A 20,132-nucleotide genomic window follows, 5' to 3' on the forward strand; every position below is an offset into this window, starting at 1 on the left:
TGCTTTGTTCCAATGGCGGAAACCCTTTTCATATTCTCGTTTGTTTTCCTCATAAAGTTGTGCTGCCTGGCTATTGGCTGGACTGTTTGGATTCGGCAGAACCTTTACTTCTAATGTTAGTATACGTTAAAATAAATAACTATGCAAATAAAAAATAAATATTACTATTACTATATATTGTTTATAATTGGTATATATTAATAGGAATAGATATCATATTTTCAGCATTATTATATACCAGGAAGAAGGCTGAACACCTTCCAGATATCATCTCCTTTGATCCTGTAACAACCCAGTGGAGTAATCATTAGTGTCCCAATTTTTCAGCCGAGGACACTGATGCAGAATGGCTAACTGATTACCCAGGGCAGTCTTTCCACAAAGCCCACTGTCTTAATCGCTATGGTAAATTGCTTGCAGGGCACGTCAGTGATGGAGAGCCCTCTACTCGCCAGTGCACTGACCCTCCCTCCCCTCTGCTCTTCCTGCCCCACCAGACTCCATCAGCAGCTATGAAGCCCAGATCACTTCTCTGAAGCAGGAGCGACAGCAGCAGCAACAGGACTGTGAGGAGAAGGAGCGAGAGCTGGGCCGCCTGAAGCAGCTGCTGTCCCGGGCTCACCCCCTGGACTCGTTGGAGAAACAGATGGAAAAGGTTGGAGTCGGGATGGCCTTTCCCCTTCCTCAGGATTTGAAAAGATGTTGAGGCAGCCAGAGGTGGCTGTGGGCCAGAGGGACTGTTGGCGTGCCACTCCCAGGCACCTGGAAGCAGGGCACCCAGTCATCAGTCTAGGTATAGCACATGCTGGCTTTCTACTTAGCAAGGTCCTGGCTTGCCACTACTAGTTTCCCCCCAAATTAAGGACTGTCACGTAGGGGAAAGGGAGCTAACACTTAAGGATACCTCTCATGCACTAGGCATTCTTGATAACCGCTTGACAGACTCAGGCTCTTCTGTTTTTCCCCTGAAAATGAGGTCTTTAGGTCCAGTTAACAGATGAGTAAATGAGACTCAAAGAAATTCAGTAATTCTCCTCGGGTTATACACATGAAAAAAGGATTTGGGAATTAAGAACTTAGGCAGTATGTTTCTAAAGTTTTTGTTCTTAATCTTTATAGTACATCACCTCCTTTATTATTGTTATTAACAGTAGTAGGAAGCGCATATTACCAAAGTCTTCATCTTTCAAAGTGAGTTCACATTGTTACTTCATTTGATTCTCACAGCAGCCCTGTGAAGTAGCTACTTAACTCATCTTATGCATGAGGATACAGAGGCTTGGGGAGATGAAATAAATCGCCTGGTTAGAAAGATAGTGATCAAAACAGGAGCCCAAGAAAGGAAAGCATCCAGCGCACACTCTCCCAACAGAAGCTGCTGCTTGCATTCAGAGTATTCCTCCAGGAGCCATTACCCAGGGTGGTAAAGGAGAGGGCTCTGCTAAGTGAAAGCCACTTGGGACAGCGGAAGGAGCAGCAGGCCTAGAATGAAGGAGTTCCAGTCCCTGCCCAACTCCTACATTCAGTCATTGTCCCTCCACAGCCTGGGCGTCTGCAGAGCATGGATTCCAGGGCTTCACATGGGATCAGAGTGTTTTGTTTAGGCCACATAGGCTTATCCTGTTTCTTGCAACAGTTCGCATAAGAGATTTGGAGGGTTAGACTGAGCTTGTTTAAGATGGCTTTTTAGTAATTCAAGAAGTAGAAGTGGCATGAATTGGAAGAGGATGGGTGACTGGCTGTTTTCTGCCTTGGGTAGCTTGGTGAATAGTCGGGCCATTCTTGCTGACCTAGCACTTGTGGGAGGAGAAATGGCATCGTGAGTTGGTTCAGATTTGGCTGTACTAGGGTCGAGGAGCCTGGGTGACATCCAGTTGGAGATGTCCAGAGACTGTTGCCTGTGCAAGAATCAGCAGGATCAAACCTGAAGAGACCAAAAGAAATAGCCAGCAGTGTGGTGGTGATGGGACTGTGGGAGGACATATCACTTAGGATGAGGCTTGAAAACCCAAGTCAACCGTAGCTTAAATAAAATAAGAGTTTATTTTTCTTAAAGTCCAGGGATATATCCAGTACTAATATGGCAGCTCGACAAGTCATTAGGGAAGCTGAAAAACCGTTACTCTCCATAGCATTTGGGATCTTGCTTTCCAGCACATGTTGGCTCAAATAAACTCCTATTAAAAAAAAAAAAGTTGTCTACGGCCATACTACCCTGAATAAATCCAGTCCGATCTCGTCTGATCTCGGAAGCTAAGCAGGATCGGGCCTGGTTAGTACTTGGATGGGAGACCACCTAGGAAGACCAGGTGCTGTAAGTGTAAAAAATAAAAAAATGAGGGATTGTAAACTGACAAGGTCTTTGCAATCTGTGAGGTCAACCAAGGGTTGCCTCGCTTAAAAAAAAAAAAATGTCATTAGGAACTCAGGCTCCTCCTATGTTGCTCTTTTGCCATAGCTAGCTTACTGCTTCATGGTCCAAGATGACTGCTTGAGTGCCAGCCATCATGTCCACATTTTAGCCAGGCAGAAGGAAGAGGAAGATTAAAGTACAACCTCTTCCTTTAAAGAGTTGTCCTGGAAGTTGCACATGGCACATCTGCTTACATCTCATTAGCTGTAACTTAGTCATGTAGCAATGCTTTGTCACAGGGAAGCTGAGAAATGTGGATGGTATTCTAGAATTTAGGCCATGTATCCAACTAAAAATATGAGGTTCTATAATAAAAGAAAAAAATGGGTATTGAGGAAGAAAAGTATGGTGAGCAGATGGGCAACAGGAAGATGGTCGTGACTCTGGCTCCTTTACCTACCATGTGACCTGGAGCAGGTCATGGAGCTCCCAGAACCTCTGTTCTTATCTCTAAAATGGGGGTGGACAGTGCCTTCTTGGGACAGTTAAAAGAGCTGATATGCTTGGACAGAAAGCTCTAAATGAGCTTGAGGGCTCCTGCCGTCAGTATGGGGTCTGTTGCCCAGCACCCCCCACTCTCCTTCAGGCCCATGAGGACTCAGAGAAGCTTCGAGAGATTGTGCTACCCATGGAGCAGGAGATAGAGGAGCTGAAGGCAAAACTGCTGAGGGCAGAGGAGTTGATTCAAGAGATCCAGGTGAGGGGACGGCTGGGGGGCACTGAGGGAAGAAGGGGCGCTGCAGGACCCCTGGCCCCCCAGCCTCTCCTGTCCCCCTTTCCTAGAGACGTCCCCAGCATCCCCATTCCCTGCACGGCTCCGTGGAGTTGCTGCCCCTGTCCCGGGACCCGTCTCCCCCGCTGGAACCTCTGGAGGAGCTGAGCGGAGATGGGGGTGCGGCGGCCGAGGCTTTTGCCCACAACTGTGATGACAGCGCCTCCATCTCCTCCTTCTCCCTTGGTGGTGGGGCTGGCAGCAGTGCGTCCTTGCCCCGTAGCCGCCAGGGCCTGAGCTCAGAGCAGGAAGAGACAGCCTCTCTGGTGTCCACGGGCACTCTGGTCCCTGAGGGCATCTACCTGCCCCCTCCTGGTTACCAGCTTGTTCCAGACACCCAGTGGGAGCAGCTGCAAGTGGAGGTGAGTGGAGTGGCCTGTCTGCGTGCGTGCATCCAATCTCTCCCTTCACCAAATATACTTACCAAGCACCTACTATATCTAGGCCCTGAACCAGATCTGTGGATTCCACAGTAAAAACTCCCACTCTCTTGGCGCTTCCTCCTCGTGAGGGAGCCAGACTCACACATGTACATGGGCATGTACATGGGGAAGTCAATGTCATAGGATGAGGCGCCCAGAACAAAGGAATAGGGTCATGGGGTAGAGATTGGCAGTGCCGGAGACTAACTTGGATGGTGAAAATGAGGTGCTCTTCGAAGACTGAGGGCAGAAGGAACTGCAAGTTCCAAGGCCCCGAGGATGGACAGGCCATGTGGGAAGACCACCAAGAGGGAGAAGAGAGATGAGATCAGAAAGGAAGTCAGGGTCCACAGGTCAGCCACAGAGGCATGGAGCCTACATCAGTGAGAAGCCTCTAGGGGGTTAAGCCAGCAACAGTCTTGCTCTGCTTTAGACTTTTTTTTTTTTTAATTAAATTATTTTTTATGGTGACATTGGTTAACTAAATCCAATAAGTTTCAGCTGTACTCCAACAGTAAGGCATATATATATTTACACTGTGTGCTCACCTCCCATAGTTTGATTTCTTTCTGTCATCACATATGCTTTAGACTTTTAACAGATCACGCGGGCCCCTGTATAGGACTGGCCCGCAGTCGGGGAGTGGGTAACAGAAGTTGGGAAATGCTTGACATGGTTTAGAAGAAAGACGTGACTAGGACCAGGAGATGGCAGCAGAGATGGAGAGAAGTGGGTAGATTTGGAATCTACTTTGCAGGCAGACTGGCAGGGCCTGCTGGTGGGTTGGATGTGGAGAGTGGAAGAAAGAGAAGAGTCAGTGTCAGTTCCTGGGCTTTTGGCTTGAGTGACTGTGCAGGCGATGGCACCACCCACTGAGATGCAAAAGCCATGGTGAGGAGAGAGTCCTCCCCTGGAGGCTGAGACTGAGACCGGGGTCTGTTGCAGGGCCGGCAGCTACAGAAGGACCTGGAGAGCATCAGCCGTGAGCGGGACGAGCTGCAAGAGGGCCTGAGACGAAGCAATGAGGACTGTGCCAAGCAGGTGGGTCTAGCCTCTGCTTCAGCCCTAGCAGGGCCTCTGGCTGCCTGCCTCCTCCTGGACCCTGATATCACCCTTGCCCTTCTTCATTCACAGATGCAGGTGCTCTTGGCCCAGGTCCAGAACTCAGAGCAGCTGTTGCGGACCCTGCAGGGAACTGTGAGCCAGGCCCAGGAGCGGGTTCAGCTGCAGATGGTGAGAGCTTGGGGCCTGGGGTAGAAGGGAGAGGAATGTGATGGGATTTGATTGAGGGGGTACACATGGAAGGCTGAGGCATCTGTGCTGCTCTCCAGCCGCTTTGGCTGTACCTGGTGCCAAGTAGGTAAAAGGGTGTCCAGGGTACCTGGCACTGTGGCCAGAGCAGGGGCCATCCCTGAGATGCTTGATATTCAGACAGAGCCCACCATGCACCCACTTTCTGATCTTGATCTGATCCTATGAGCTGGGAGCCTCAGCCTTGCCACTTTGAAATTGAGGTAATGAGAGCTAGCTTAGAGTCATGAGGATTAAAAGCAAGGATTGCAAAATCAGATACTTCCCAAGATTAGACGGGAGATGTAAATGATTGAATTGGGCCAGGTGTGAGGCAGGAAGGAGAAGCATGGCAAACGGAGGGACCACGCATGGGGGGCTGCTGCTCCTCCACACCGCCGACCGTAGCCACGTGGGAATGCAAGCTCGAGGCTGCCAGCTTTTCTGATTTGTCAAGAGAAGCCAGAAAATCTGGATATTTGTACATAGTCTCCCAATTTTTAAAGTTAGCACAACTAATTTAATGTTTAAAAAAACATGTGGACCAAATAAAACCCTTGACATGGCCATTTCTGCCACTGTGTGACCTCTGTGTCACGGAGGAGGGTGTATAAAAAGCTTGAGAGCCAAAGACATGTAATAAAGGGTGTTTCTTTTTTTCTCAGAAGAGGAGGAGTGTGTGGGTTTTCTGGCTGTCAGCAATGTCTGGAAGAAGATTCAGGGTTTGGCTTCACAGGGAACTAGAGACATCTTGTCCCCCTCCTCACCTCATGCTAACTGTCTACCCCCAGGCAGAGCTGGCCACCTCCCACAAGTGCCTGAGCCACGAGGTAAAGCGGCTGACTGAGGAGAACCAAGGGCTCCGGGCTGAGCAGCTACCATCTTCAGTCCCCCGGGGCCTGGAGCAGGGTGAGAGCCAGGAGGAGTTGCTGCCCAGCTCGGTCCCGGTAAGGGGAATGTGGGTGCCAAGAGCCTGGGGACCACCCTATCGGCCCTTCCTCTCCATGCACAACAGAGCACTGGCTTGGGATCATGAGACTAAAGGACAGATTCAGGCTGTTGTGTGTTAGCTGCGTTTCCTTGGCCAACTCGACTTTTCTAAGGCTGTTTCCTCATCTGAAAAATGAGACCACACCCACTTCCCAGCATTGGCATGACTAGAAAGAGTTAACAGAATGCTTGATGTGAAAGAAGCAGTAATTTGGTTTATTTTTAAGTGACATAAGATCCGTAAAATTGAATTCATTATAACCTTTGGTTCATAACAAGCTGTCATCATTGATCTGTTCATTTATTGAATTTGTCAATAATTTATTAAAAGTTTGAAGACTACGCAGAACCCTTGCCCACCCATTTGGGTTTTTCCCCCTTTTTAAGTTTCCTTCCTCCCTTCCTTTCCCTGCCCCATAATCGCCATCTTGCTGGTGGCCCCTGTGGCCTCCGCCCCTCCTGCCCCTCAGAGCAGGTGACTTGCATCTCTTCCAGGAGCTGCAGCAGCTGGTGCGCTGCATGCGGCAGGAGGTGCAGGCCCATGAGCAGGCCCGGGAGCATGAGGCCGAGCGCCTTAGGATTGAGATCGTGACCCTGCGGGAGGCGCTGGAGGAGGAGACGGCAGCAAGGGCCAGCCTAGAGGGGCAGCTGAGGGTGCAGCGGGAGGAGACAGGTGAGAGAAGGGGAGCCGAGCCCCGCCACCCCTGCTCCTGGGGAGGGTGACCTCCCCACAGGGGACCTCCTGGGCACCAGGAGGGGAGAGAGGAGACTGCAAGAATGAGCTTTGACTTCTTTCTTTCTTTTCCACACAGAAGTGTTAGAGGGTAAGTAGGCACGGGGGCCCTGCGGGGGTGCGGTGGGCGAAGGAGGGAGGGCGTGGGCTTGACGTCCTGCCCCTGCCTGACTTCCCAGCCTCCCTGTGCAGCCTGAGGACGGAGATGGAGCGAATCCAGCAGGAACAGAGCAAGGTGAGGCAGAAGTCAGGCCAGACTGGGATGACGTGGACGGGGTGGCAGAGTGGAGAAGGTCCTAACTGGACCCTCCTGCCCTTTGTGTCTGCCTCAGGCCAGGTGGCAGGAAGGCAGCCACCAAGCTCAGATCTCACAGGAGAGGTCAGAGTTGGGTGGTGTAGATGGACTACCCCTCCAGCTGGCTACACACCCTCCCATTTGGCCCAAGGCCTCAGCCTGTGTCCTGTCCCCCCAGGCCCAGCTCACAGACCTCCTCTCAGAACAGAGGGCAAAGGTGCTACGGCTGCAGGCCGAGCTGGAGACCAGTGAACAGGTGCAGAGGGATTTCGTAAGACTCTCCCAGGCCCTGCAGGTATGGCATGTCCCCTCCCCAAAAGACTGCCATGATTCCAGGTGACTTGTCCTGGGTCATGCAAGGGCAGTCCCCCATTAGAGGAGTCCTCTTCCTTCCGGGGCTGGCACGATCCTTTTTCCTGAGTTACTGCTCAAAAATGTTAAAGCCCTCGTGTGTCTGTCTTTGTTGGTCAGGGCGAGCCCCTAGCCCAGGGCCTGGCACACGGGTGTGAGGTGTGCTCATGTCAGCTGCACCTGCCCCTGTCCCCTTCCTCAGGCTGCCCCCCTAGAACTCACCTCTTCCCTTGAACCTGGTTTCACCATGGGTCAGGGGAGGTGGGGCCCCTGGGTCCACTGGTCCTTGGCCCTTGCCCCTTGGAGGGCTGGCAGATGGGGCAGGGGCTGCACTTCCCCACCAAGGCCCCTCTGCTTCCCTCGCTGGACCCCATAGGTGCGCCTGGAACGGATCCGCCAGGCAGAGAGTCTGGAACAAGTGCGTAGCATCGTGGACGAGGCGCCCCTCAGGGACATCAGGGACATCAAGGACACCTGAGGGGCCAGAACCCACCCCCCTGGGGAGACTGTCTTTCTCCACTGCAGAACCATGAGGCCTAGGCTTTGGGGGCCTCACGATGTTGTCTTCCCCCTCTCCAAGCCTGGGGTTCAGGGACAGGGCCATCACTGCCCCGTCCCTCCAGGGCCTCCTCTCAGGAGTAGCTGAGCCTTCTGCTCCCAAGGGTGACACTGGATGAGGGTCCCAACTCCCTCCTGGAACCAAAGGTGCAGGCTCAGCCCTGCGGCTTTCTGGCTGCTATGCTGCCTCCCGAGCCCCAACCGTCCTGCCCCTGCCCCCTAGCCAGACTGCCAGACTGCCAGCCCGTCCTTCGTCCCTTTCCCTGAGGCAGAGCCAAGCTGGGAGTGGGGGCTGGGGGCCTCCGTCCACATGTGTGCCCTGGACAGGCAGCTGCTTTCTGGACTGCATGACACTAAGATGCTTGTCCCCCGGGGCCGGACCCAGGCCCAAAGATGTGCATGGAGGCAAGGCCAGACTTTTCTGTCATTTATTTTCAATAAATAAGCAGCTCAGCTCAGTCAGTCGCCTTGTCCCTGCAAGCCCCACGGGGTTGGGGTAAAGGAGGTTTTTCAAGGGTAAAAGGGAGGGTGGGTTGCTGAAGTGGGGAGGAGACTGAAGGGAACGTGTTTATAAACAAGAATGTAGAAGGGGAAAGAGAACGTGGGGTCTGTGCCACAGCTCTGGCTGAAGATGCGTCACTATCGGGGAAGAAGGGGCAAAAGGGCTGGTTACTTCCTTCTTTCATCTTCTGGATCTGGAAGGAGGAAGGGGAGAGATGAACCAGGGGACAGGAGAGGAGAGGAAGAGTCCCTCCCAGGCTCTGTCCCCATTCCCCACAGATTCACCTGGAGGGTCGCTCCACTGCCCGTCCCAATATTCACCTGTGTCCCTGGACCCCACTCCTCCCCACCACTGCAACCCCAGCGGCAGACAGCGCAGCGCAGCGCCCAGCCAGCGCCCGCAGCGCAGCGCAGCGCAGCCCAGCAGACAGGTGGTGCCCAGAGGCAGGGCCGGTGCGGCCCCTGGAGTAGGGGCAGCAGCGCCCCCCATCCAGCTCGGAAGCTCCGCAGTGGCAGTGGCAGCAATGGCTCCAGGTGGAGCTGCGAGCACAAGTGACCTTGGGTGCCACCCAAGGGGGAGAAGGGGTTGGGTGGGGGGCACAGCAGCTGGTGCAAGGGCAAGAAGGGGGGCGATACCTGTGACACGGTTCAAAGAGATGGAGGAGGGGAAAACGAGTTATCCTATGGCCAGAGAGGACAGAGAGACAGCCGTTATTGAGGAAAAGAGGCAGGCTTAGAGGGCCAAGAGGGCTGAGGAGGTTGCGGGGTTGCCAAGGAGAATGTGTCTGCACCAGGCAGAGATGGGAGGGGAAAAGGGGCCTGGTTGCACCTCCCTGGTGGACAGTGGTCCTGCCAGGACCAAGAAGAATACACCTACCTGGAAAGGAAGAGTGGGGTAGGGGGCAGGCGCCTTCGCAGCGCAGATGGAGGGGGCTGTGCTCAGGGCCCAGAGGCTGACAGGGCTCAGTGGAGGGGAGCGTCTTACCCTCCAGATAGTTCCGAGCAACAAACTTGAGGACTTCATCCAGCCCGATGACTGGCAATGAGATCTTGAGGACCATGAGCCACTGGGTCAAGTCCAGGGCCCGAAGCTTGAAGATCATCTGGGAGGGGGCGGTCAGAGGCAGTGAGAAGGACAAGTGTCCTTCTCAGGAGGGGGTAGGCAGGAGCCAGAGGACCCAGCACTGCCCCAACCTGACCCCACCTTCTTCCCTTTGTCAGTGCCTCCAGCTGCAGTGGTCACAGACCCCTACAGAGGCTCCATGTGGGGTGGGGAACAGGCGGAGGTGGCCCTGGCCAGAAGGCTTACCGGCAGAGGGTCAACGTAGAGGATGAGGAAGTGGAGGGACATGGAAAGGCAGATAGAGCCCAGCAGCCAGATGTTCACCCAGGGCGGCATCCGGATAAGGGACTGGTTCTCAGACAGGCTGCAAGTGGATGGCCGGGCAGAGGCCAGAGTGGGAGACACAAGAAGAAAGAGTGGTGAGGAGAAGGGTAGAGGACTCAGGCATCAGCGGGAGGGAGGGCCGGCCCCACCTGTTGAGAGCATTGCACATTTCGATGGTAACCAGCACGGACAAGGCCATGGTCATGGGCTCAGGAGCTTCAAAGATCTCACAGTCCACACCCTCAAAGTCAGGGTTGTCTTCAGTGCATTGCATGAAGTGAGTCTGCAGGAGGAGAGGGCAGGAACTGGGACCCCACAGACGCCTCCAAGCCATCCTCTTGCTTCCCGCCCCTGCTCTGTCCCCTCTCTTCAGCCCTTCCCTACCAGCTGGCTGTAGGTGACACGAGGCCCGTCCTCCGCATACAGGAACCACCAGGCAGCCGCGCCCACAGTGGCTGCACCCACATAGCCTGTGGTAGAGAGAAGATGGGGGTTGGGGAGTCAGGGCCAGGGAGACGGGAGGCATCAGAGGGCCTTATGGCCATGAACAGCTGGTTGAGGAAAAGGAACAATGGGGTGGCCGCACTGGGTGCGGGGAGGGGACTGATGTCCCAGAGAGGGGGTCAGTCCTGAGGATTGGGAAGGATTGGGGGGGTCCCATCCAGCTCACCCCCAATTGCCATGTAGCGGAAAAAGAGCCAGCCACTGATGAGGGGCTCCTTGGGGGTCCGGGGGGGCCGGTCCATGATGTCCAGGTCTGGTGGGTTGAAGCCCAGAGCTGTGGCTGGGAGCCCGTCAGTCACCAAGTTCACCCACAGCAGTTGCACAGGAATCAGGGCCTCAGGTAGCCCCAAGGCGGCTGTCAGGAAGATACTGTCCGGAAGAGGTGGTTGCATGTCGGTCCTGCTCCTAGACCTGTGGCCACCCCCCACCCTCAGCCCTGGTTCCTTCTGGGTGCCCACCCTGGCTGCTCACCAGACCACCTCGCCCACGTTGGAGGAGATGAGGTAGCGGATGAACTGCTTCATATTGTTGTAGATGGCCCGGCCCTCCTCCACGGCAGCCACGATGGTGGAGAAGTTGTCATCGGCCAGCACCATCTCAGAGGCGGTCTTGGCCACAGCGGTGCCAGAGCCCATAGCAATGCCAATCTCGGCCTTCTTCAGAGCGGGGGCGTCATTGACACCATCGCCGGTCTGAGGGGAGAGGGAAGGTGGGACCTGGCCCTTCTCGCGCACCCCTCTGTGCATCTGACCAGGGCCCCCAGCTCCCAAAGGTGATAGTCTCAATGGACACTAAGCAGACTGCCCCACACTGGACTCCACATGGGTCCCAGCCTGGGTGGCCCCATTAGTCTTCTCACCATAGCTGTGATCTCATCGTAAGACTGCAGATACTCCACAATCTTCGACTTATGCGCAGGCTCCACTCGGGCAAAGCAGCAGGCGCGACGGCAGGCCTCCCGCTGCTCAGCCAGGGGCAGGTCATCGAACTCCCGGCCGGTGTAGGCTCGGTCGGCCACCTCCTCATTCTCTCCAAAGATGCCAATTCGTCGGCAGATGGCAATGGCTGTGCCCTTGTTGTCCCCAGTGATCATGATCACTCGGATTCCGGCATCACGGCACAGTTGGATAGAGCCTGTGACCTCCTTGCGGGGTGGGTCCAACATGCCCACCACGCCAATGAATGTCAGGTCCATCTGCAAAGACAGAGCAGAGAGCAACAGGGTCAGGGAGGGACTCGGAGAAGAGCCAGGGAGGAAGCTCGCAGGGAACTAGGGAGAAAGGTCAGTGAGCTGTGGGGAGAGCCTGCTCTGGACCTGAGAGGCAAATCTCAGCAGGGCCTCGTAAGCTCAGGCCGGAAGCATCCTTGTTGCATGTGTACCTGCAGGTTTGGCGGTGCCAGGCCCATCGTAGGTGGCAGATCTTTCACAGAAAGAACTCAAGCTGGAAGTTAGGGTGGTGGTTTCTACTTTCGGGACCACTCACTTCCTCTACAATTTTGAGCAAATCTGTGTTACCTGTTGGGCCACAGTGTCCCCTCTATAAAACAGAGGGAGTGAACTCTGGTGCTATTCAGAGAGCTAGTCCATTATAAGAAAAGTTCCTCGTGCCAGAATGCAGGTCAAGGCGCTGCTTCTTACATCAAGAAAATCTCACTCTGGAAACATGTCAGCTGAACCTGAGTATATTTGGTCATCGAGTTGATTTCTGCTCTGGTGCGAGCACCTCACCTCATCGCGGACAGGTCCACAGATCCCATGCAAAGTAGCCCGAGATGGTTCCTAAGTTTCTTTCAGTCTCTAAGGTCCTGTGATCCTGGGACCCGTGACAGTGTCGGACATGACAAGGGTGGTGGAAGGGGTGAGGCAGATGACTCCAGGACAAAGGAATGGGAGGCTTCCATCTGCTCACCTCGTACTCCACGAACTTGGAAGAGTCATCCAGGATCATGTCCTCTCGCTTTGGGGGGGTGTCCCGGGTGGCCAGGGCCAGGCAGCGCAGGGTGTCCCGGCCAGTGCCCCACTCTTTGATCACAGACATGATCTTCTCCTTCACTGGCCCTGTCAGGGGCACCCGTGTGGTGCCAACTCGCACGTAGTTACAGCGGTCGATGACCCCCTCAGGGGCACCCTAGCAAGCCAGAACAGCATTCAGAGATGATTGTCTTCCTTCCAGGGCACAATGGGAGGGCAGGGATAGGAGAGGGGTTCAGGCTCAGGAAGAAGAGGGGCTAGGGCACATTCTGATTCCTGACCTTGACAAACATCTTGTTGCCTACGGCGGCCCGGGACTTGGCTGGGGAGCAATACACAGACATGGACTTTCTGTCTCGGGAGAACTCCAGGGTGAATTCCTTCTTCATTAGCTGGCGGATCACCTGGGAGAGAGGAGACAGGGAGGGAGAGGCCAGACGTGAGCCTGATGGGAAAAGAGGGATGCTGCTGTATGTGAAGGGAAAAGCCCTAGAACCCTGAAAACATAGTCAAAAAGGACCAGGAAGCCAAGCAGACCCCAAACCGAGTCAAGCTAAGTGTGGTACCTACAGCACTAATGGAGAGAATTCCAAGGCTAGTGCTGCTACTGTCTTAGCGTCTGGTTTAAAGCACAGCAGAAACAAAATGTGTCGTGTGGCACTGTCCAGTCGAACATTCAGTGATGATCTGATGTTCTATTATCGGAACCGTCCAAAATGGTGAGACTGAGCAAAGGCTACTGAGCACAAGAAATGTGGCTGGTGCAACTGCAAAACTGAGTTTTTACTTACATTTGATTTTAATTAATTTAAATTTAAATAACCGCATGTGTGCTTCTAGAGATGTGTTGTTGGACAGTGCAGTCCTAGCGCCCGGAATGCAATAATAAGCGCTCGGTAAAAACGAATGAGAGCCTTTTTCATCAAAGGCATCATAGCTGTTTCTCCACAAAATAAAACAAAACAAAACAAAACTAATAAATAAGATAAAAAAATAAGTTCATGTTTATATTATCATTTGTAAATTTTTTAAGTGATTAAAATAGATGTCAAATACCTATTGATATTTAGGTTATTTTTGTCATATCGAATAAAACAGCAATGAGCATCATGCATATATAAGAATGGGTGATGAGGGGAACATGACGTCCCAGAGGAATTCAATGTGGATACTGAGTAAATATTAATAGCAAGAACTTAAGAGTGAGAGAAATAGAATTGGGCTTGTTCATTTGGACAAGGGAAAGTGGAGGCATATGCAGTAGTCAAATTTCCCAAATTCTAAATCAGGTCCTGAGAACTGATGAAAACTAGTGTGCTTCTAGAGACAAAGGGATAATAAGTCGGGGCTGCCCCAGGATGGGTCACCTGTGGTTTCTATGTCCAGCTCTGTCCCTTTCAACTAGGGACACAAGAGGAGGAAGTGATCTTAAATTCATCAATGATGTTGCAGCTGGGCAGCATAAAGAGCGGTATAGGTCAGGGGCAGCAGGTCCTCCCCAAAGTCAGCCTGAGCAAGGAAAGCTGTGGAGAAGCCATCTTGCCTGTCCCGGTTGGGATCCCACATGGGGCACAAGGCCCTACCCAGCCCGCTGAGGTTGGGGGAGTGGAGAGCCCTACTTCCTGAGGTTCCTAGGGGCTTGGCCTACGCAAGGCGGGGTGGAAAAGGACCCCGTCGGAGGGAGTGGCCAGACTCACCGAGTTGCAGGCATTGGCCCTCTCCACCTTCGAGAGGCTTCTCACTTCAGTGTTGAATACATTCATCTTCTCTACCAGGGTGGTGAGTGCCGTCTCGGTGGCCTCACCTACCTTCTCATAAACACCTTTGGCCTGAAGAAGCAGAGGAGGTGGAGGAAGAAGGTGCCCTGGGCTCCTGACCCCTTGCTCCCACTTATCATACCCACCTACTGCCTAGAATGGGAAGGGAGCAAGCCACTCCCTTGTACACCCAGGAGTACAAGAGTCCGCTTTCCCAAAACCCCTTCCTTGTGACCTGTTCAGGATGCCTGGACTCTGAGCCAGTTGGAAGGGGAAGGAGGGACTGCTTCAGGAGTGTAGAGATTACCTCATTGAAGTCCAAGGAAGAGTCATTGCAGAGGGCACAAATGGTGGCCAGCTCCACCAGCCCATCATACTGCCCTGCCCGGACTGGCTTATCATTCTTCAGGCTGGCAGTGGGGTGGGGAGGAAGGAAAGAAAAAAGACAAGTAGAGAAGAATAGGGAATGAAATGTAGAGAGAGCATGCGGAAAGCAGTGAGGCACAGTCAGGGGGATGGCAAGCAACTTGGAAACAAGGTAGGAGAGAGAACAAAGTCAGGGGAGGAAGAGAAAGGAAGACACAACTGGAGGGAGGGCCCCGGGGGAGAGGTGGGGTGTGTGCAGAGGGGGTGTGAGGAGCTGAGGAGGACTTCGGGGGGACTTACACCTCTCCTTCTGGAGCATAAGTGGAACCGGTGATTGAGAACTCATTCAGAATGCAGACATCACCATCCACCCTGTCAATGATGAACATCTGCAGGGGAGAAGGGCATGCGCACTGATGTCTAGCTCTCCCCATCCTGAAGGTAGTCTGGGGGAGCACTGGGGGAGGCCGGCTCCTAACGTCCCTCTGCTCAGCCACCTGCAGGAACTAACCAAACTTCCTACCATCCCCCACACTTGCCTCTCCTTTTTCTCCCTGCATCCTCCCCTCTCCCACCACTCCCTTGCAATCATTCTCCATGTTCTGTTAGTGGCCTTAAAAAAAAGTTACTGCAGACCACAGGCTGCTGGCTCCTTTAGACCAGTTAATAAAATAAGACATGCACAATAAGGTGTGGGGATTGTGGCTACCAGTTCACCTGTTAGCACATCGAAAGCCCCAGCCACTTGTGACCAGATCTTCTAGTTTTGCAGGAACAGCAAGAAATTCAGGTTATTTCCCTATGAAATCTCTTGACTTTCGAATGTGGGCAATGAATTCATTTTTATGAAACACGACAAGAGCCCAGCTGTACAAGCCTGTGGCCTGGTTTGGGAGCCTGTGCTTTGGAGGTGTGTAGAGTATGCGATGCCCAGAGTGGGGCGGCCCGGCACGACCCAGAGCAAGCGTGGAAGCAACAGGATTTGAGATATGTTCCACCACAAAACACTTTTGTGGTCAAGTCGGTTTGGGAAACTCTGGGTTAAACAAAGTGGAATCCACCCTCTACAGTTAGCCTTCTCTGAGGCTTTCAAATGCCGAAAGATCTGTGGGTCTCCCCAAGGGGCCGAGGGTGCAGCTTTTCTCACCCTGGTCTGATCACATGGCCCTTGCTCCCCAGAACAATTTCTATCTCATGGACATGCTATTCCAAGAACTCTGTTTAGGGCAAGGGTCCTTCGCCCTGGGTCCAGGGATGATGACCCCAACCCTTACCCCCACCCCGACCAAGGGGTCTGTGAACTTTGATGGCAAAAAAAAAAAAGACACCTTTTATTTTCTGACACTTAGCATTTCCTTCCAATTAGAAATGCAGAAATTAACTGCATTATTATTAGTGAAATCTGTGACTCTGCCACCAACATAATCACAGATACCCTCCTATCTCATTGCACTTATGCTCATCTGCGCTTCGGCTTCAACGTTGTGGTAATTCTCAGACCCACTACTGGACCTGCTATTTAATTTAGTAATAAAGAAGCATAAGTGTTACCAAGTAACAAATTTGTTTTTACATTTCGATAACTGTATTTCAATGACTGGTTTCCTTTGTAATCTGATATATTTTAAAAACAGAACCCTATGTATTTTATTTTATACATTTAAAATATTAGACTGAGAATAGATCCAGACTGCCAAAAATGCGAGGCACCAAAAAGATGAGGAGCCCTGGTTTAGGACATGCTGTTGGAGATTAGTGTGGGTGGGCCCCACCACGGCCCGCCACAAACGACCATCCTGGAGGGCAGTCTGGTGTACAGGCAGGAGCTCTGGGACCAGATAGGCTTGGATTTGAAACTCAATTCTGCTACTTATTAACTGTACCAAATCTCCCAGAGCCTCAGTTTCCTCCTCCAGAAAATGGAGTGAATGAGACCTTATCCTGACGGGGCTGCTGTGGAAGATCAGAGATAACCCAGGGCAGGGTCTGGCACACAGTGGTGGCTGCAGGGAGCTATCTGGCTATCTCTCTGATCCCTCTCACAGCTGGCAGGATGGCGCTCTAACTGCCCTCTGAGCATTTCTTTCCCAGGCCAAAGTGAGAAGCGGTCAGTGATGAACAGGTAACTCCATCTTTGGAGGGCTCATTTCACCCAAGGAGAGTCTCCTGAGTGGGAGGTGGCCACGCTTCTCTGACCTTGCAGACAGACATCTGGTTGGTGGTGAGGGTGCCTGTCTTGTCAGAACAGATGACAGAGGTGCAGCCCAGAGTCTCCACAGAGGGCAAACTCCTCACGATTGCGTTTTTCTTTGCCATCCGGCGGGTGCCCAGGGCCAGGCAGGTGGTGATGACTGCAGGAAGGCCTGCGGGGGAAAGAGGGGGTGAGGGAACGATAATAGGCGAAGAAAGGAATGGCCCCCAAGGATAGCAGGTCCCGATCCCTGGAACCCGTGTTACCTTATTTGGAAAAAGGGTCTCTGAGGATGAGATTAGCAAGTGCGGGGAGAAAGAGAGGCTCCCATACCTTCCGGGATCGCAGCCACAGCCAGGGCCACGGCAATCTTAAAATAGTAGATGGCACCACGGAACCAGGAGCCCCCATGGACGGGATCGTTGAAGTGGCCAATGTTGATGAGCCAGACAGCCACGCAGATGAGGGAGATGACCTTGGAGAGCTGTTCCCCAAACTCGTCCAGCTTCTGCTGCAGAGGGGTCTTGTCCTGCTCGGTGGCGGCCATCTGGTCACGGATCTTTCCAATCTCGGTGCTCACACCAGTAGTGGCCACGATGCCCAAGGCCTTGCCGGCTGCAATGTTGGTGCCCTGGGAAGGTGAAGAAGAGGCAAGGAGTCAGGCAAGAGGCAACCCTCATGCTGCATCCCCCACCTGTGGGCCTCATCTCTTCTCACGCCACCATGTCTCTCCCGGACCAGGGCCTCTGGCTGGAGCACACGACAACAGGCTCGGAATGGCTCACCGAGAAAAGCATGTTCTTCTTATCTTGATTGACAGCTCGGGGGTCAGGAACAGGGTCTGTGTGCTTGATGACAGATACAGACTCACCTGTGGAGTACGAGACAAGGAGTTTTCAGATGACATCATGTCCTTCTCCCATACTTCCCACCCCTAACTCCCTCCCTGCTTTGCAGGACAGGGCCTGGTAAAGACCAAGCGGCAATCCTGGAGGGAGTCTGGACTCTGGAAGAAGCCACTGGAGGCAAATGGGAAATCCACAGCACTTAGAGTAACATGACCTTGACCTGAGTAACGGCTTGACCACTTACAGGCTACATGATTTTGGATCACTTAACCTTGGTTTGCTCCTCTGTGAAATGGGGATGATAATACATACACTTCAGAATAAGGTCTTGGTGAAATAAATAAGCTGACGTATGTGAAAGTGCACTGTCGACTGCAGAGCGTATTCCTGGGGAGGAGAGGCTCCGACCCGTGGGACCTTGCCTCCCTCATCCCAGCGGCAGGGGCTCAGAGAGTCACCTGAGCCAGCCCTGCCTTGCCTCCTGGGACCACGGGGAATGCTCCCTGGCTCTTTGCCTTCTCTCTCCCAGTAGAGACACAGAAGCAGCTGTGTTTTAAGTGCATCTGAATCCTCCATTTTGTCCTAGAATCTATGGCTCCTCACTTGAGGATTTTTGAGGAGACAGGATAGTTCTCAGGGTGAGTGGGTCCCTACGTCTGTGTGGAAGAGATGGGTTTATGGCCATCTGGAGAATGGTACAAATGTCCCGCCCTCTCCCATGACCCCTTGTGTTTGTCTTACAACAGTGAACAAGGCTAAGCAGTGCTGACTTCACTGCCACTACAGAGCCAGAAGGGGGTCCTATCGTCGGTGTTCTCTTTCATCCACCTGGAATTTCATTCCTGTCTGTCCACCGAGCTCCTGCTCACCACATTCTCATCCCTACGCCCCCTGATGCATCCTCCCACTTAGGCCCCCAGACCTGTTAGGATGGACTGGTCAACCCGGAGGGTGGTGGATTTGATGGAGAGGATGCGGATATCTGCAGGGACTTTGTCGCCCACTACGGAGAGAGTAGAGAGGAATGAAGTCAGTTGTGAAAGGGTTCTTCTTCCTTCCTAGGAAAAACTCAATCTTTGTCCGACTATCTCACCTCATCCTTCAGGTCTCGGGGAGGTCACCTGGGCTGGGTACCTGCCCCTAGGCTTAAGTCAGGCCCTCAGCATATGCTCCTGTAGCCCCAGCAAGCATTTCCCTCTTAACGCTCATTCCAATTGCCCCCCTCATTGAAAGCTTTCCTCCCCATCGGTCTGTGAGCCCTGTGAGGGAAAGGACTGGCATGGAGCCCAGCACGTAGTATGTGCTCAATAAACTCACACTGAACAACGGAAGGGAAATTTAGGCACAATTTAGCTATATAACAAGAAACTAAATCTGAGAACGGGAGACAGCAAAACAGAGAGGGAAGAGAGTGAGAAAGATGAGGAGGGAAAGACAGGAAAAGAACTAAAGAAAACAAGGTGAGCTGGAGAGACGTGAGTTAGGGGACGAGAATAAAATGGACCAGCCAGGAAAGGCAGGAAGAAAGAAGAGAAAACATAGGAATTGAGAAAATCAGTGTCAACCAAAACAAAAGGTAGAGCAAGAAGCAGGAGAGAGTAAGTGAGAGGGATGTGTGGGAAGGGAAGTCGCAGGAGAAGGAGGAGCAGCTGAGGCAGAGGGCACAGGTCTGCAGATCCACACGGAGAGGACGCACATCTGAACCTGCCGCCCAGTCTGAGCACCTGAGGGGAGGCAGGAAGCCAGGTGAGTGAGCTGGGGACACAGCAGGTGAGAAGGGGACGCCTAAAAGGAACAAGGAGTAGGGGGGGACAGGGAAGCAACACACGGCAGAGAGCTGAGGAGTGGGGGAGGCCAGGGAGAGGCGCAGAAGGAATGGGTCAGTACAGGAAGCCACCTTGGGGAGAGGCTGCAAGGCAGATGCCCCGCCAGACTGGAGATCTTAGAAGAGGCGAAGTGCCTCCCAGGACCTCTGCCCAATCCTGCCTAGTCCCAAGGATGGTACCAGGGACAGGATTTGAGTGCTTTCCTTCCCATTTCTAAGGTTCCTTCTCCTGTGCCAGAGGAAGCTGACGGAGGAGGGAGGAGGTTGGCCATGGAGTTGGGCGGGACACCCTGTCACCCAAGCCAAAGTGATATTTATAGACATTCATGGCGCTGACTCCAAACTGTCACCGTAGCAGAGCAGCCCTGTGATGGGGCACTGGGGTCTTCAGCCTGCCCTTCCTCCCTCTCCCCGAGTTTCCCATGATGGCGACGTAGGTGTCTAGAGGAAGGAAACCGGCTGAGAAAGATACATCCCCACTATGCCAGGGGCCTGGGGATACGGGGAGGCCTGCACAGGGCAAATATAAAAACCGCTGAAGGGGGCAGAATCCCAGTAATCTTAGCCACCTGGCCCCCACCCCTCCCTGGCCAGGCATTAAGTGTCCCTTCCCGAAGAGGCGGGGCCCCTCCTTGAGCTGCCTCCTCCCAGGTCCCGTGCTCTCTGCCGGGGCCTGAGTTTCCCTTACATGGTCGGGGGCTCAAGCCTTGGCCCCCCTCCTCCCTTCTACCCTCGCTCCTTCCCCTTTGAGAGGCATCAAGGGCACTGAGAGGTCAAGATTTAAGGCTGACCAAGCTTGGGGGTGGGTGGAAGGAGAGGGAAGCCAGGCCTCAGGAGGGGGGTGGAGACAGGACCGTTGGCAGGGACTGGGTTCCACCTGTTGCTTGCAAGGCTGAGTGAGAGGAGGGGGAGCAGGGGGTCTGCCTGCAGCTTCAGGGACAGGACTGGCTGTTCCTG

The 20,132-nt window shown here is 53.4% G+C and overlaps 2 protein-coding genes and 1 pseudogene across 3 annotated transcripts in view; 2 read left to right on the top strand and 1 right to left on the bottom strand.

Moving 5' to 3' along the window:
- The window catches only part of RABEP2 (rabaptin, RAB GTPase binding effector protein 2), an 11,001-nt gene extending 2,719 nt beyond the window's left edge, over positions 1-8,282 (top strand). The window contains exons 3-13 of one of the 2 annotated variants that reach the window (XM_015591161.2): positions 498-655; positions 3,000-3,110; positions 3,197-3,547; positions 4,553-4,648; positions 4,742-4,840; positions 5,689-5,844; positions 6,383-6,560; positions 6,700-6,711; positions 6,800-6,855; positions 7,094-7,210; positions 7,643-8,282. In XM_015591161.2, the coding sequence (XP_015446647.1) occupies positions 498-655; positions 3,000-3,110; positions 3,197-3,547; positions 4,553-4,648; positions 4,742-4,840; positions 5,689-5,844; positions 6,383-6,560; positions 6,700-6,711; positions 6,800-6,855; positions 7,094-7,210; positions 7,643-7,744 (1,436 nt within the window). In that variant the 3' untranslated portion in view covers positions 7,745-8,282. The remainder of the gene's footprint in view (positions 1-497; positions 656-2,999; positions 3,111-3,196; positions 3,548-4,552; positions 4,649-4,741; positions 4,841-5,688; positions 5,845-6,382; positions 6,561-6,699; positions 6,712-6,799; positions 6,856-7,093; positions 7,211-7,642) is intronic. The other variant, XM_025048383.1, reaches the window with a different exon arrangement.
- Positions 2,198-2,321, top strand: LOC112481694 (annotated as a pseudogene).
- Positions 8,237-20,132, bottom strand: part of ATP2A1 (ATPase sarcoplasmic/endoplasmic reticulum Ca2+ transporting 1) — a 16,336-nt gene continuing 4,440 nt past the window's right edge. Inside the window, exons 6-22 of the mRNA XM_006914054.3 lie at positions 18,273-18,353; positions 17,288-17,373; positions 16,836-17,133; positions 16,508-16,674; positions 14,612-14,700; positions 14,253-14,355; positions 13,886-14,017; positions 12,470-12,592; positions 12,127-12,345; positions 11,076-11,411; positions 10,688-10,908; positions 10,383-10,585; positions 10,097-10,182; positions 9,862-9,995; positions 9,635-9,752; positions 9,311-9,428; positions 8,237-8,519 (exon numbers count right to left, since the gene is read on the bottom strand). Of these exons, the coding sequence (XP_006914116.1) occupies positions 8,494-8,519; positions 9,311-9,428; positions 9,635-9,752; positions 9,862-9,995; positions 10,097-10,182; positions 10,383-10,585; positions 10,688-10,908; positions 11,076-11,411; positions 12,127-12,345; positions 12,470-12,592; positions 13,886-14,017; positions 14,253-14,355; positions 14,612-14,700; positions 16,508-16,674; positions 16,836-17,133; positions 17,288-17,373; positions 18,273-18,353 (2,540 nt within the window). The 3' untranslated portion in view covers positions 8,237-8,493. The remainder of the gene's footprint in view (positions 8,520-9,310; positions 9,429-9,634; positions 9,753-9,861; positions 9,996-10,096; positions 10,183-10,382; positions 10,586-10,687; positions 10,909-11,075; positions 11,412-12,126; positions 12,346-12,469; positions 12,593-13,885; positions 14,018-14,252; positions 14,356-14,611; positions 14,701-16,507; positions 16,675-16,835; positions 17,134-17,287; positions 17,374-18,272; positions 18,354-20,132) is intronic.

This window comes from Pteropus alecto, unplaced genomic scaffold (assembly GCF_000325575.1).
Source record: "Pteropus alecto unplaced genomic scaffold, ASM32557v1 scaffold44, whole genome shotgun sequence".
NCBI lineage: Eukaryota > Metazoa > Chordata > Mammalia > Chiroptera > Pteropodidae > Pteropus > Pteropus alecto.